General features: G+C 45.8%; 2 protein-coding genes across 2 annotated transcripts; one reads left to right on the plus strand and one right to left on the minus strand.

Annotated features, from left to right (window-relative positions):
- Positions 1 to 651: 651 nt before the first annotated feature.
- Positions 652 to 2,887, plus strand: LOC100273802 (tRNA methyltransferase catalytic subunit TRM61). Its single transcript, NM_001148204.1, has 3 exons — positions 652 to 1,264; positions 1,409 to 1,653; positions 2,448 to 2,887. Exons 1-3 carry the CDS (start codon positions 774 to 776, stop codon positions 2,678 to 2,680), a joined length of 969 nt encoding a protein of 322 aa, NP_001141676.1. The 5' UTR covers positions 652 to 773; the 3' UTR covers positions 2,681 to 2,887.
- A 531-nt stretch (positions 2,888 to 3,418) lies between these two features.
- LOC103645957 (serine/threonine-protein kinase CTR1) lies at positions 3,419 to 8,352 on the minus strand. The gene is made up of 15 exons (XM_008670680.4): positions 7,671 to 8,352; positions 6,734 to 7,002; positions 6,255 to 6,399; positions 6,031 to 6,146; positions 5,624 to 5,832; positions 5,265 to 5,552; positions 5,149 to 5,189; positions 4,983 to 5,051; positions 4,798 to 4,898; positions 4,625 to 4,709; positions 4,439 to 4,537; positions 4,279 to 4,347; positions 4,063 to 4,194; positions 3,889 to 3,983; positions 3,419 to 3,750 (listed from the first exon to the last, which is right to left on the minus strand). Exons 1-15 carry the CDS (start codon positions 8,157 to 8,159, stop codon positions 3,669 to 3,671), a joined length of 2,289 nt encoding a protein of 762 aa, XP_008668902.1. The 5' UTR covers positions 8,160 to 8,352; the 3' UTR covers positions 3,419 to 3,668.
- Positions 8,353 to 13,305: the final 4,953 nt, after the last annotated feature.

The following is a 13,305-nucleotide window of genomic DNA, read 5'->3' on the forward strand; positions in this document are numbered from 1 at the left end:
TTTTATTATAATGCTACTATTGCATATAGGATCTTTTAACCATTTCAATTACCGTTGAAACGAGTTTTTTCTTTCTAAACTCAAGTTGTTACAGTCCTACTTGTATTATAATATGACATACTAAAACATAGCACAAATCCGGTGTTGCAATTTGTTTGGTGGATTTAGTGAAGATTATGAGTATGAGAATAATTTAGTTGGAGTGTTTTACAAAGTTTAAACTGGCGGATTCTATAGTAGTATATATATCAAACTATACTTCAAAGTAGGTGTCTCTTGTAGTTTTAATTCATCTTTTTTAAATTTATATTGATTTGATATATTTAATTTATATCCGTATTTAAATACTGTATTTTGTAATGGAACGGATTCTTCGCTGGACAAATTATTCGATGAGGATAGTTTTTCAATGAACATTCGTAGGGATGGGATAGAATTATTTTTTTCGCCGAGGATGGTGAGCCGACGGCAAATCCTCTTTGACATCCCTAACCGTGATCCAGTCACAAATACGGCCCAATTCGCAAAAGTACATAGGTACACCTCGAAAACCCCAAAACAATTACCAGCCCATAAAATGATCAGGCCCATCAACGACAGCCCACGCGATGTAGTGATCACTACAATTCAGAAGACAGGCCCAGCGCACGAAACAGGCACTCGCCGGCGTACACGCGGCATACCTAAATCCCCGCCGCCGCCGCGTTTTGTGGGGCCGCAATTCTTCCCGTCCCACCGTCCGGTCGCCGTGAGCGCGTGATCCTTTCACAACCATGATGGTCCCGCTCGATCCCTCGGACAAGCCCACCTCGCAACGTTGCATTGCGGACGGCGACACCGTCGTGGTGTACGAGCGCCACGATGCGATGCGCGCCGTCGCGGTTCGCGCCGGCGGTGTGCTCCAGAACCGGTTCGGTGTCTTCCGCCACGACGACTGGATCGGCCGCCCCTTCGGGTCCAAGGTATTCGGAACAGGTTGCGGCGGCGGCGGAGGCAAGGGCGGAGGCAAGGCAGGCAGTGGGTTCGTGCACCTCCTGGCGCCGACCCCGGAGCTCTGGACTCTGGTGCTCAGCCACCGGACCCAGATCCTTTACATCGCTGACATCAGCTTCGTCGTGGCTTACCTCGAGCTTGTACCCGGTTGCGTTGTTCTCGAGTCCGGTACGGGCAGCGGATCGCTCACCACTTCGCTGGCACGCGCCGTCGCGCCGTATGGCCGTGTCCACACCTTCGATTTCCACGAGCAGAGGGCCGCCTCGGCAAGGTAAGAATGCGCTACAGCCACTCTGTTTTCTTTTTCGTAGACAAGGCTTTTGTGGGAAACAACTTAGCCTCTAAATAAGACATGTGAGATTTTCGGAACACTTGCGTCATCAGCAATTATAGTTTCAAATTGTCCGGTAAATAGGGAAGACTTTGAGAAGAATGGCCTGAGCAGCCTCATCACAGTCAATGTGAGGGATATACAAGGTGAAGGGTTCCCAGAGGAATATTGTGGTGCTGCTGATGCTGTCTTCCTGGACTTGCCACAGCCTTGGCTTGCAATACCATCTGTCGGATTGATGCTAAAGAAAGACGGTGTTCTGTGCTCCTTTTCGCCTTGTATTGAGCAAGTGCAGCGTGCTTGTGAGGCCATGAAGACTTGTTTCACAGGTATGGTACACTCCTTTAATTTGCTTCATCTAGATAGGATTGATAATGTTTGGTCTGGTATCAAACATAGTGTACTCTAGAGACTGGCTATTTGGAAACACCTGTCCAGATTTCTTACATGACAAATGCCTGCATTATCAAGGGGCTCTTAGGTCGAAGTAGTTTTTACTGGCATGTACTGTCCATTTAAATTTGTTTTTACTTCTAATAAAATTAAGTTGCTACACCCTCTGTTATAAATCGTTCCAACCATTATGTCTAGATAGTAAGGATGGCTTAAAATTTTGAAAGGAAAGGAGTAGAAACTGAGAGGAATGCTACAAACATGATTGTGAATATGTTGGACACAAAATGTGTGTTTTTTTTTAAAAAAGGTCCAGAATGTGTTTGGGTGCCTAGTTATGATTGCATGCGTATGCATTCTTTCAGCACGGTGTCCAAGAGACAGGAGTAACTGCAATTATTATATAGTTTGCTCCCAGTGTTAATGTGGCTTGATTAGTACTAGCTGCCTAACTGCAGTGTTATTTCATGAGCAGTAAATAAAATTTGTGTCGAATAGTATGTGATTTCGTATCACTTTCAAGTGTCTTGAATGGACTACATAATAGGTTCTCCTAAGTCACATACTCACATTGTATACATTTACCTTACAGAGTCTTACTTATGTTGGTACTAATCAAGGATCTTTTATATGTAACTCCAACGCCTTGCCTTTGTTGGAGGCAAGGGTATTTCACATGTTTCAAATTGCCATGCTGAAGGAGCTAACGAAAACCAACTGTGTTCCACAGATATTAGAACCTTTGAGATCCTTCTTCGCACGTATGAAGTACGAGACGTTGCTCTGAAGAGCCTCACCTCCGATGAGGCTTATGTGGGGCCTCTTCCGCAGAAAAGAAGAATGCCCACAACCCCAGGTGAAAACACGGACTGCCCACAAAGGACTTCCTCCATTTTGGTTAGGCCATGCAGCAGTGCTAGAGGGCACACGGGGTACTTAACCTTTGCAAGGCTTTGCGTGTGATAGGCAAGCAGAGTCGTAAAATAGGTGAGTGTAAGGATTAGTTGATGACAAAAGTTGATAGGAAATTACACTCCATTTTTTAGAGACTGTATCTTTTGATACGTTGTTATATCCTAGGCATGGCCGAATGCTGTCCGGGCAAGGTTTGTGCTCGCTGTAACTTAACATCTCTCTTTTCTGAGAACCCTGAAAATTTGCGAGTCACAGAATCACTCTTCTTTTTTTTTCTCCCATTTATCTGGCCTGGAGACTCTCTGAAGCCAAGTTTTAAAGTGTGGCCTCTCAAGTGCCCAGTATAAATTTTTAAAAAGGGATTAAGTTTATTTTTGGCCCCCCAACTCTTGCCTTTGTCATTTATCTATGCTCATTTAACGGACATCGAAACCAGGGTAAATGGAGGATTCATTTTAAAATAGTGAGGATAAATCTACATAGTAAAAAAAGAAAACAAGGACAAAATCACAATTGAACTGTTGGACAGGAAGAAGATAGTTTTCCCTAACTATTAGTTCCCCGTAGTTGTTTTGCTCACTCTAGCCACTCAGATCTCAACTGAGTTCTGTTCGAGACCTGTATAGAAACTCTATCTATATCCCGTGATCTATTCTAATTTGGCGTCAAAACTGTCTTTCCTTTCTCCTAGAGACCAGAGCACATATATCCAGTCTTATTGCACAACCAATAATAGGACCAATTAGAACATTCAGGGATAGCAGATATTCAGATCACCAACTCCCATGAGGCAAACGAGCAATTTCTATTAGCACTAGGAATCGCTGTACAAAGGCAAGAGAGGATAAAAAGATAAGTGACCTAGCCCACTCGAGGCAGCAATGCACTTGTGCTGCTTCGGCTATCTCATCTCCATTCCTAAGGCAAACAGCCTTATTCCTTTCCGTAGTTTAGCATGGACAAAGACAGAAAAGGAATGAGAAAACAAGAGAAAAATGGAGGACACAATGGCAGCCAAGACATCCAGCAAGAGTCCTCATGAACCTCCAAGAAGAGCCTTCAGTAACTTCTTCAGCGTATCCACAATGCTCGAAAACGAAGGCCGCTGCCTTGGATCGCTGAACAATGAAAGCAAAGACAGCATCAGTGATACCATTTCTTTTCCCTGAAAACAGCATACTGTCATGCGCAAATTTGATCTTGCCACTTCACAAATGCTTTGATCATAATAGCTTCTGGCTGCAGAAAAGGCTTACTCATCCCAGCAGGCTTCCACTAGAGCAGCAAGTTCTGGACTGGTATCTTTCGGAATCGGAAGCCTTCTGTTCTGAAACGCTACAGCTCCTACTACCTGCAGACGTCACCTCACCAAATCAGAAACCACAAACCACCACTGTTTTCCACATCAGCATCAAGAGATGGAAGGTTACCTGCGCAGGGCCTAGGCCACTCCATGGTTGCTGCATCGTCAGGAGCTCCCACAAGATGACGCCGAAGCTGTAAACATCGCACTTCTCGTTCGATGGCTCGCCGCGCAGAAACTCAGGCGCCATCCATTCTGGCTGCGGCGGCAAGAGTACTCGGGTGGTAAGAAACAGTAATCTTAGCGCTAGATTGCTGTTTGGGCACAACATTACGAAACTTACTGTTCCAGCAACTGATTTGGATGATATGAAGGTGTTTGCCTTAAATCTGGACAGGCCAAAGTCACCTACCTGAAGTCATATCACCAAGGAAAGTAAAGAAACAAGAGGAAAACAGTGGATCAGGACCATACTATGCTATCTATCTGGGAGATGCACCAACCTTCACGGACCAGTTCCGGTCGACCAGCATGTTTGGTGTCTTGAGATCCCAATGCACAATAGGAGGATTCAGGCAGTGGAGATAGTTGATGCCTTTTGCCTGCATTGTACATACATGATACAGCAAGTAGAGATATCAATGACATTTCTGGAGTCTCTCACGCGTAGAACACGATGTGATACATACAACATCTAGTGCCATGCGCAAACGACGCTTGAGATCCAGCATCTCTCCATTAGCTGCCTTGTTGATGAGTCGGAAGAGGCTCCCTCTGTTTACACCAGCAGGGTTCTTATTTTTCTCAATGATATCCAACTACCAGTAACAAGTCAGACAGCAGAAATTCATGAAAATTTTACCTGGGCAAATACTCTGTCACTATCGACAATTGTGGGCATTTTGTCACCGCACCCATGAACAATACCACATTCGGATGGCGGACTCGTTTCATAATAGCAATCTGGAAACCATGTGCATTCATATGGTCATCAGATTATGATTGCTAGTTAGACAAGATAACTTAAAACTAGGGTGGTAAAGCGACCTCTCTTAGGAATTCCTTCAGCTGGGCTTCGCCAACATCCTGGTCTGTAAGCACCTTTACTGCAACATCCTGCAGAACCCAATACACTTATGGTCTCAAAAGGGCACTTAACTCACCGCAAAAGTACAGAAAACCGGGTTTTAGAATGCAAGTTTGAGGTGCTTACTGAACCATGCCAGTCTGCGCGATAAACCGTGCCGAAAGAACCTGCATTTGTAACTAACCGTGATCAAATGCAGAGCACAGAGTAAATTAGCAGAAATCCTGGAGGCAAAGGAGTACCGGCGCCCACGCGTTCCTTGAGCTCGAGCTCCTCCCATGATATCTCCAGCCAATCTACGGCAAAAGGCGGCTCAATGCTCATGGGTTTCGGAAGATCAGCACCAGGGACGTTCTCCTTGTTGCCGTTCTCAGCACCGATGTCCATTGCCTTCAACTGCATCGACACTTGTAACACTGATACGCCATTACAGTTTCCATTCTGTGTGATCTGTCCACACTTCGGCACCAAGTCTTCTTTGCTTCTGGCTACCTGAGCAGAGCTGTTCTCCACAACGCGGCACCTAGCAACTACATGTAGCACAGTATCGGAGGCCAGCGGTACGGTTGAGTTACTGCACGATACTCAGTAGGTAGCGTACCTGAGCACTGGGGATTCGATGATACCATGTTGCGACGTTCACCGGCTGTTGATTGGTTCCAGGCTGCGACTGGTGTTGTGTAGTTCCCTGAGCCGACTGCGGACGAAGTCTTGAAAGGTGAAGGCACGGTGGACAGCAGCTGGCCGTTGATGGATGAGTCCGGGCAGCTGATGCTCCCCGGCTCAACTACAAGGTCCACGACGTATTCCCTGAAACCACACGCAGAATTGGTGGGACGATGCGTAACAGAAAAGTGTGGCAACTGCGAAGTTCAGTGTGATTGTACGAAACCATGGAAACGCTCAAACTTCACGAGAAGAGAAGCTACAGAATAGCAGTTTTAATTGCCTAAAGGTCGGCGTTATCCTACAATTTATCTGCAGAAAAGAACACGGACGAGCACAGACCTTACGTATCTTCTCTCACTGTCAACTTTGACAAGGCAAGATGATCGGTGAGGCGCAGAGCAGTACTTGCAACCTTGCGCAATCCGGCATGGCAGGCCGATGAAGTCTGCAAGTACCTGAACATTTTCGGAGAAGAAATTAAAGATGGCACTTGAGCTTAGAACATACCCTAACAAGTTGCGTTGCACCATGACCACCGGTGCTGGGTAGTAGGGCAGTGCTACCTTGAAAAGAATGGCACGGTGCCGGCAGAAGCCTATGGACAGGCCGCCAATGGGGACGACGACGCACTTCTGCCTCTTCTTCAGCTTCTTGCTCACCGCCTTCCACCGCAGGTACAGGTCCCCATCCTCCGATCGCAACGCACCTCTTCAGAAGGAAAAGGGAAAGCACACACACAAAAGAGACAACGTCACATGAAGGTGGTGGACTCAAACAGTCGAACTATATTGGGTTCACGTGTTCGTCGGTGACCATGACCACCGGATTCACGGAACATCTTGCAGCTTCGGCCTACCAGCAGCCTAGCGATTGGTCTAGCACATAGACCAGTGCATGCGCACGAGCCTGGCATGTAAGCCGGTGGTGCTGATTTAGCTTTTCTGCAGCGAAGCAAAAAGGAAGGAAGGAACACGGGCGACACGCCCATGCACGCAGATGCAGGCAGGCAGGCAGCGCGCGCGCGCGCGGGCGGTGTGCTCACCCCATGTGGTCGGAGACGAGGACGGCGAGGCTGCGGACGAGGTCGAGCGCGCGGCGCTCGAGGTCGAGGAGCACCGAGTCGGCGCCCTTGTCGACGAGCACCACCTCCAGCGAGGACTCGCTGGCGCCCACCGCCCGCAGCGCCGCCAGCGACGGCAGCCGGCGGCCCTCCTCCGCGACGTTGCACATGGCCCACAGGTGCGGGTCGATGCCCAGGATGTTGTAGAACCCGTGCGCGATCTTGTCGCCCCACGACAGGCACCCGTTCACCTGCGGCACCGCACACACGCATGCATGCAGATCGCCTGTCAGCTGCTTTAATTTCCTGGCTCCTTATAATTACAATGCTTGCCGGTCTATAAATAAGCACAGTGGCCGCACGGGCTAGATCGATCGTCACTGTTCACTAGGACTAAGCTCAAGGTCGCACGGCTCAGCTTGCATCGATCAACTTGCAATAATAATAAACTAGAGCGCGTCGAAAATACATAAACACTGTTCAACGGAGAAGAATCTCTGCATCGCTTGCAAATTGCAATAAGTAACGTGCTTGTTCTTTGATCATGCGCATGGATATTTATACCAGCTTATTTTAAGCGACGACATCATTGACCAGCCTGGAGGTATATAAGTAATCACCACCACCACCACTCCTAAACCATTTATTTTGAGAGTATAGTATTAATAACAACAGTAAATGAAACGAACGAACAACATCACGAACTTTCAGTAAACACAGAGAATTTTCTCTTCTCCAACCTTTTTCCAGCAAATTTGAAATCTTAATGTGCAGGAGTTTGCGCTTGTCTCCCTAGCCACAAGCCCGCAAGCATATTGCACCATCATATGCATATGCTTATGCTTGTGTGTTCTACTTCTACCCGACCATGTTCGTACGGCCCATGTATGCATTCGTGTGGGTGAGTATATGCACCTACCCAGAGCCGGTAGGAGATGGCCTCCGAATCATCCGCGCCGTCGCCAGCAGCGGCGTGGTGGTCGGCGACGACGACGGGGCTGCAGCCGAAGAGGAGGTCGGGCGCGGGAGGAGCGCCGGCGAGGAAGGCCTGCGAGGTGAGGCGGATGGCGAGGGACAGCTGGAGGTAGTAGCCCTCCCTGGCGCGGCGGACCCACGTGTCGCTGTCCCTACCGCCGGCGGCCAGCAGCTGGGACTGGGAGGAGCCCGGCGGCGCCGTGGCGGTGGAGGAGGCGGTGGTGGTGGCCGCGTCGGAGGTGGCGGTGAAGGCGCTCCCGGCGCTCCACTCGGACGACGCCGGCGCGTCGACGGCGGAGGCGGCGGGCTGGTGGAGCAGCGCGTAGTCCGCGAGGAGCGGCAGCCGCGCCTCGTCCCCGCCGAGGTGGAACGCGGTGGCGGCGGGAGGTGGCGGGGGCAGCGTCGGGTTAAGGGCTCGGCGGCGGTGCGGCATGGCGGGCGGAGACCTTATGCATGGAGCAAGACGGGCCGGGCTGGTGGTTGCTCGATCGGGGGATTGGAAAATGGAGAGGGAGGAGGAGGAGGAGGAGAGGTGTGAGAGCTGGTGCTGGGAAGTGGGAGCTGGGCGTGTGAAAGGAAAGGAGTTGAAAAACTTGGGGGTTGGGTTGCAACTTGCAAGTGGTCCTTTTGCGTGGCTTATTTTTTCTGTTGGGTATTTCCGTTTTGCAGCGCTGTTTCGGCTGCATAAAGCTACAGCAACTGCAGGGACTAAACATACAGCAACGGCTGCAATCGTACGAAACAGGCGGCCGAGCAGATATTGTGCAATTTTAGATAATTTAAATTAAGTGAAGCCTCTTTAAGTTTAGCTAAATTTATAAGTAGATTATTAGTATTTATGATTTCCGTAGATATACTATAAAATTACTTTATGATATTGGTTTAATATTTTAAATGCTAATACTTATTTATGTAGGTCTAGTCAAATCTTGAACTATTTGACTCGCCAAAAAATGATAAATTCATTGTTTATAGGAAAGAGGTGGTACATTTGACTGTGTGCATATTAACGAAGGTTTATTATATGATGAAAGAATATTATTTACGAGTGGTGGACAACTGGACATAGAGATGGTAATAGATCCCGATACCTAATTTTCCGCAAGGAATTCCTCTATTAGAGATAGAGATATATATAGAAGTTTCTCACTTCACAAGGATGTCAACGTAGAATTTTTTTTTCCTGATAAGTAAACGGGGATGGGTTTTTTTGTTTCCCGTATGGACCCGTTCAACTTTGATGTGACGATGTTTCAGTACTAGTTAATGATAAAAATAAATAATTACATTATCGAAAGATCACTTAATATAGAAGTATGTTCATTTTAATGTACTTGTAATGATTTCTCACATCTGATAGTATGTATATGTGACAGTATTTTGCAGTAATAATAAATGACATATGTCTTAAATATAATTTAAACATGAACGGGGATCCCTGACTAGGATTTATCCTCACGGGAAATAGAGATGAAATGTCCTCGTAAGTGTTCGTTCGTAGGGATCCCGCGGAGAAATCGGGGACGAGAATAAGGGAGAACCGTGGACATGAGAGGTTGATCCAATATATACCATGCTCCAGTGAATGTATAAGCGCTAGAATGAAATGCTCTGGGGACAATTCTTGGATTCTGGAACGTGGTCAAAAAATTCTGAGAATTTAGTAAGCAGATGACATTTTCATCCAGAGTGATGGCCAAAAGCTCTACAAATTCAATCTCTCGTAGGTGCTCGTAAAGCTAGGACGTGTGTGTACTTCCTCTCATAGCAGCGAGTTGCAATACGAGGTTTTGATTGCTGAGCTTGTCGGTGTTTTAATCGTCCGAAAGAGCACCGCCCATGCACGCCGCCGAGAGCATCCCACAGCCCAAACCGGCATCTCCACCACGAGCACGAGGGCACGCAACGCAAGCAAAACCAGCCGCCTGCCTACTAGTACTACTCCCATACGGCCATACTATACTGCTCCCAGGCCGCGAGACGACGGGAAAGGGCGGTCCTCCCGCGGGGCAGCGGCGCCGCCCCCGTGCACGTGCGCTGGAGCCCGTGCGGAGCCGCCGCGTGTGGCGAGGCGGGACACCCGTCGCGAGCGCGGCGGCCGAGTCAGCTGGTGGGGACGTGGGTGGGATGGAAACCTGCCCGGCCCCGTGATCCGACCCCACCAGCGGTCCGCGCCATCTTTTTGGCTTGGGCGCCGTGGCTCCCATTGCACGCCAAGCATTCTCTCTCAGCCGGTCAGCCCTCAGCACAGGACCGGAAGGAAACGAAGGCCGCCGGACGGGCGGAACACACTTGACCAGCGCGTCCTGCTGTTGTAGTAGCCGGCACATGCATGCGTGGTGCTCGACAGACAGCTGAAATCTTGGTGGAGGATGGGGACGACATGGGGTGCGCTGCAGTCTGGAGAGCAAGTTGCGGGCTTCCAATAAATATCTCAATCATGCACACCAGAGAAAGAGCATCAACCTAAAGTTTAGCTCATATTATATCAAATATTTAAATGTCAATTACACACTTAAATTTTAGTTGGATGAAGACCAAACATCCTCCAGCTGTTTCGTGTCCAAGAGATCACTAAATTCTACTTTTAGGATAAGTTGGCTTACTATCACTGTGTATAATACTCTCTCTGTCTGGAAATATGTTTCGCTTTAGGATTTATTGGATTCACATAACGCTTGATGTATATTATATATATATATATAGATCTATCTATTTAAATATAGACATAAAAGTAAAGAACTACAACGACTCGGAACGGAGGTAGTAATAATCAGCTTGCTTGCTTTCGCGGTATGTTAATAAACAAAGGGCACTGCTTGATGCCTTGGGATCGGTGCTAGCTGCCTGTTGTATATTGCGTGCGAAATGTGAAGGGACCTACCTGTTTCAATCTTACGGATAAACTTTAACTTCCTGCTAAACTTTAACCATGTGAATTGAAGTGCTAAAATTTAGCTTCTTGAGATGTTTAAACTACTCTAATAAAGTTTAGCACATTAGAATAAAAAGACACACATGCCCCTAATGTAGAGAGAGAATGGGGTGGAAAATGGGGTTCTCTGGCCCACATTTAGCTCCTTTTAGCACCCCTTGAGCAAATTATGAGATAATGCTAAATTTTATCACATCACCGTTAGCTATCCTGTTTAGATCACCAAATAGCTAAAAATAGCTAAAAAGTTGCTAAAGTTTATCTCGATAGATTGAAACAGTGCCTCCTTTTATCACCCGCTACTTTGAGAGGCGAACAAAATAATGCTGCTTGCACACAAAAAAACATTAAAATGACCGGGAGAAGCCCGTGATCGAGCGGGCCTTTTCTTTTTTTTAAAAAAAAAGCGGTACCAAAGGAAGATGCTGTCTCAACTGAATGCTTTTTTTTTGTCTTCCCTTCTGCGAAGTTCTTCTTTTCTTTTTTTCACTAGGTTGTTGTCTTCCGGTGATAGTTTGATGTAGGATCTCTAGTTTACCTGTAAGAAACTGAAAGGATGTTTGTCATGACCACATCGACCGATCTTTTGTAGAGCCTCCCCTCACGTGGACGTACGGTGTGCGATGCAAATATTGATACTTCATACTTGTAGGGTGCTAAAAATGCTGACGTTTATTATGGCCTCATGGGTTTAGAACACCGTTGTCGGCAGTCACTAGTGACTTGATTATAAAAAGCTGGCAATTAAAGCACCGTCTCAGAGTCTATTTAGCATACACTAATTAACCAATGAGACAAAAAAAAAACATATCCAAGTTTGCTTCCGGCCGGTGACGCGCGCAACCAAAAAAACACTAGCTAGTTATATATAAATAAATATCGCAACTTGACTGCTAGTGGCTGTCACCAGTTGCCCAGCTCATAATGATGCAGCTGAGGCTGAGCTTACGGAGGCCATCAGACACCTCAGTGGAGGTGGACCGGGTCAACGTTTTGGAACAACACCACAAATAGAAAGCAAGGAGAGCTCTGTTTCTGTTCTGGCTGGCGGCTGGCTTCTTCCACTTTTAGGCAGCCCTATATCTAGCTGACAGGCTGGCCATGCATGTATAGGCTTGGAAGCCATCTTAATTTCCTTTGCTTGGAAGCCAAAAAAAACCCACGGCTGCAGTGCAGATGCTTGAGTTGTATTGTATCTAAAAAGTTGTGCTTTGGGCGCACAGGCAAAAGGCTGCGAAACCTTATCACTCTCGTTGGGAAATCATATCTCAGTTATGATTATAAAGGCCATCTGCTTTGGGTGGCACGGCCAATGATTTCCCCCGGCCCCCATCATCGTGCAATGCTGCTAGCTTTTTCTAAACAAGATAAATGAAACACGGCTGTTCTTTTGTAACTTGGTGTGTTATTTCTCGTTTCTATACATTATTCTTAGCTTCTTAGACAAGACATATATACACTATATAATATAAACCTAGTGAGGGCAATTAACGGCAAAAAGTTTGCTCACTTTCTACAGAGAAAGGTAAAGTTTGTATGTGTATATCTCTGTATATATAGCTTGCTAGAGCTCTTTGGCGTGGTTTTATTAATTAGTGTGGGTTTTAAAACTAGGTTCTACACTTAAAACACCAGAACGGATATGAATTGAGTGCAACGTCATCAGTCAGCAACATCTGCTCTAGCTATTTGGTCTAAAGAGAGACAGACACAGAGACGGATACAGAGAGGTCCCATGCATGCTTGTGTGAACCGGACCGGACAAAGGCTACGCTGCAACAACTCGCGATCGCCATGCCGCAGCCATGCAACTCGCTCGCGACGATCTTTTTTTTTTTTTTTGGTCTGGGAAGTGGCAACGCACACACACATTGGGGTGCAGCAGCAGCATGCAGTGCAGCTCTGTAAAGTGTAAAGTGAGATAAGAGTCGTCTCTATACGGCAACACACACACAACCTAGTGAATGGATGTACGCATGGAGTAGAAGCTCCCCACATTTTAAACTTTTATTATTATTATTATTATTATTATTATTATTATTATTATTATTATTATTATTATTATTATTATTATTATTATTACTATTATTACTATTATTACTATTATTATTATTATTACTATTACTATTATCATCATTATTATTATTATTACTACTACTACTATTATTACTATTATTACTATTATTATTACTATTATTATTATTATTACTATTACTACTACTACTACTACTATTATTATTATTATTATTATTATTATTATTATTATTATTATTATTATTATTATTATTATTATTATACTACTGCAGTCCTTGGCTTGTCTGGCTAACCTTACAAATTCATACTCTCTCTCTCTCCCCTCAGTCCGGGAAAAATAAATACTACTCCAATATAATTCTCACTTCCTAATGACCAAAACAATTTTAAAGTTAATCAAATCTAAATACTATCATTTATGATAATGAACAGATATTATTAGCTTAATTACGATGTATACTTTTAATAGTAAACCTACTATTTATTGACATACATGTTAATATTATTTTCTACAAATTTATTGAATCTAATAAAGTTTGACTTGTCTAAAAACCATAATTGTGTTTTTTTTGGGGGGGGGGGGGGGGGTGAAGGTCCACCAAAGAGCACT

This window comes from Zea mays, chromosome 2 (assembly GCF_902167145.1).
Source record: "Zea mays cultivar B73 chromosome 2, Zm-B73-REFERENCE-NAM-5.0, whole genome shotgun sequence".
Classification (NCBI taxonomy): domain Eukaryota; kingdom Viridiplantae; phylum Streptophyta; class Magnoliopsida; order Poales; family Poaceae; genus Zea; species Zea mays.

Excerpts from the sequence above, each read along its gene's own strand:
- LOC103645957 (XM_008670680.4), bottom strand. The coding sequence starts at position 8,159 with ATGCCGCACCGCCGCCGAGCCCTTAACCCGACGCTGCCCCCGCCACCT. Across the intron at positions 6,400-6,733 it reads CTCGTCTCCGACCACATGGG|AGGTGCGTTGCGATCGGAGG; the intron begins GTGAGCACACCG and ends TTCCTTCTGAAG. Across the intron at positions 5,553-5,623 it reads ATCGAATCCCCAGTGCTCAG|TTGCTAGGTGCCGCGTTGTG; the intron begins GTACGCTACCTA and ends TGCTACATGTAG.
- LOC100273802 (NM_001148204.1), top strand. The coding sequence starts at position 774 with ATGATGGTCCCGCTCGATCCCTCGGACAAGCCCACCTCGCAACGTTGC. Across the intron at positions 1,265-1,408 it reads CAGAGGGCCGCCTCGGCAAG|GGAAGACTTTGAGAAGAATG; the intron begins GTAAGAATGCGC and ends TCCGGTAAATAG. Across the intron at positions 1,654-2,447 it reads CATGAAGACTTGTTTCACAG|ATATTAGAACCTTTGAGATC; the intron begins GTATGGTACACT and ends TGTGTTCCACAG.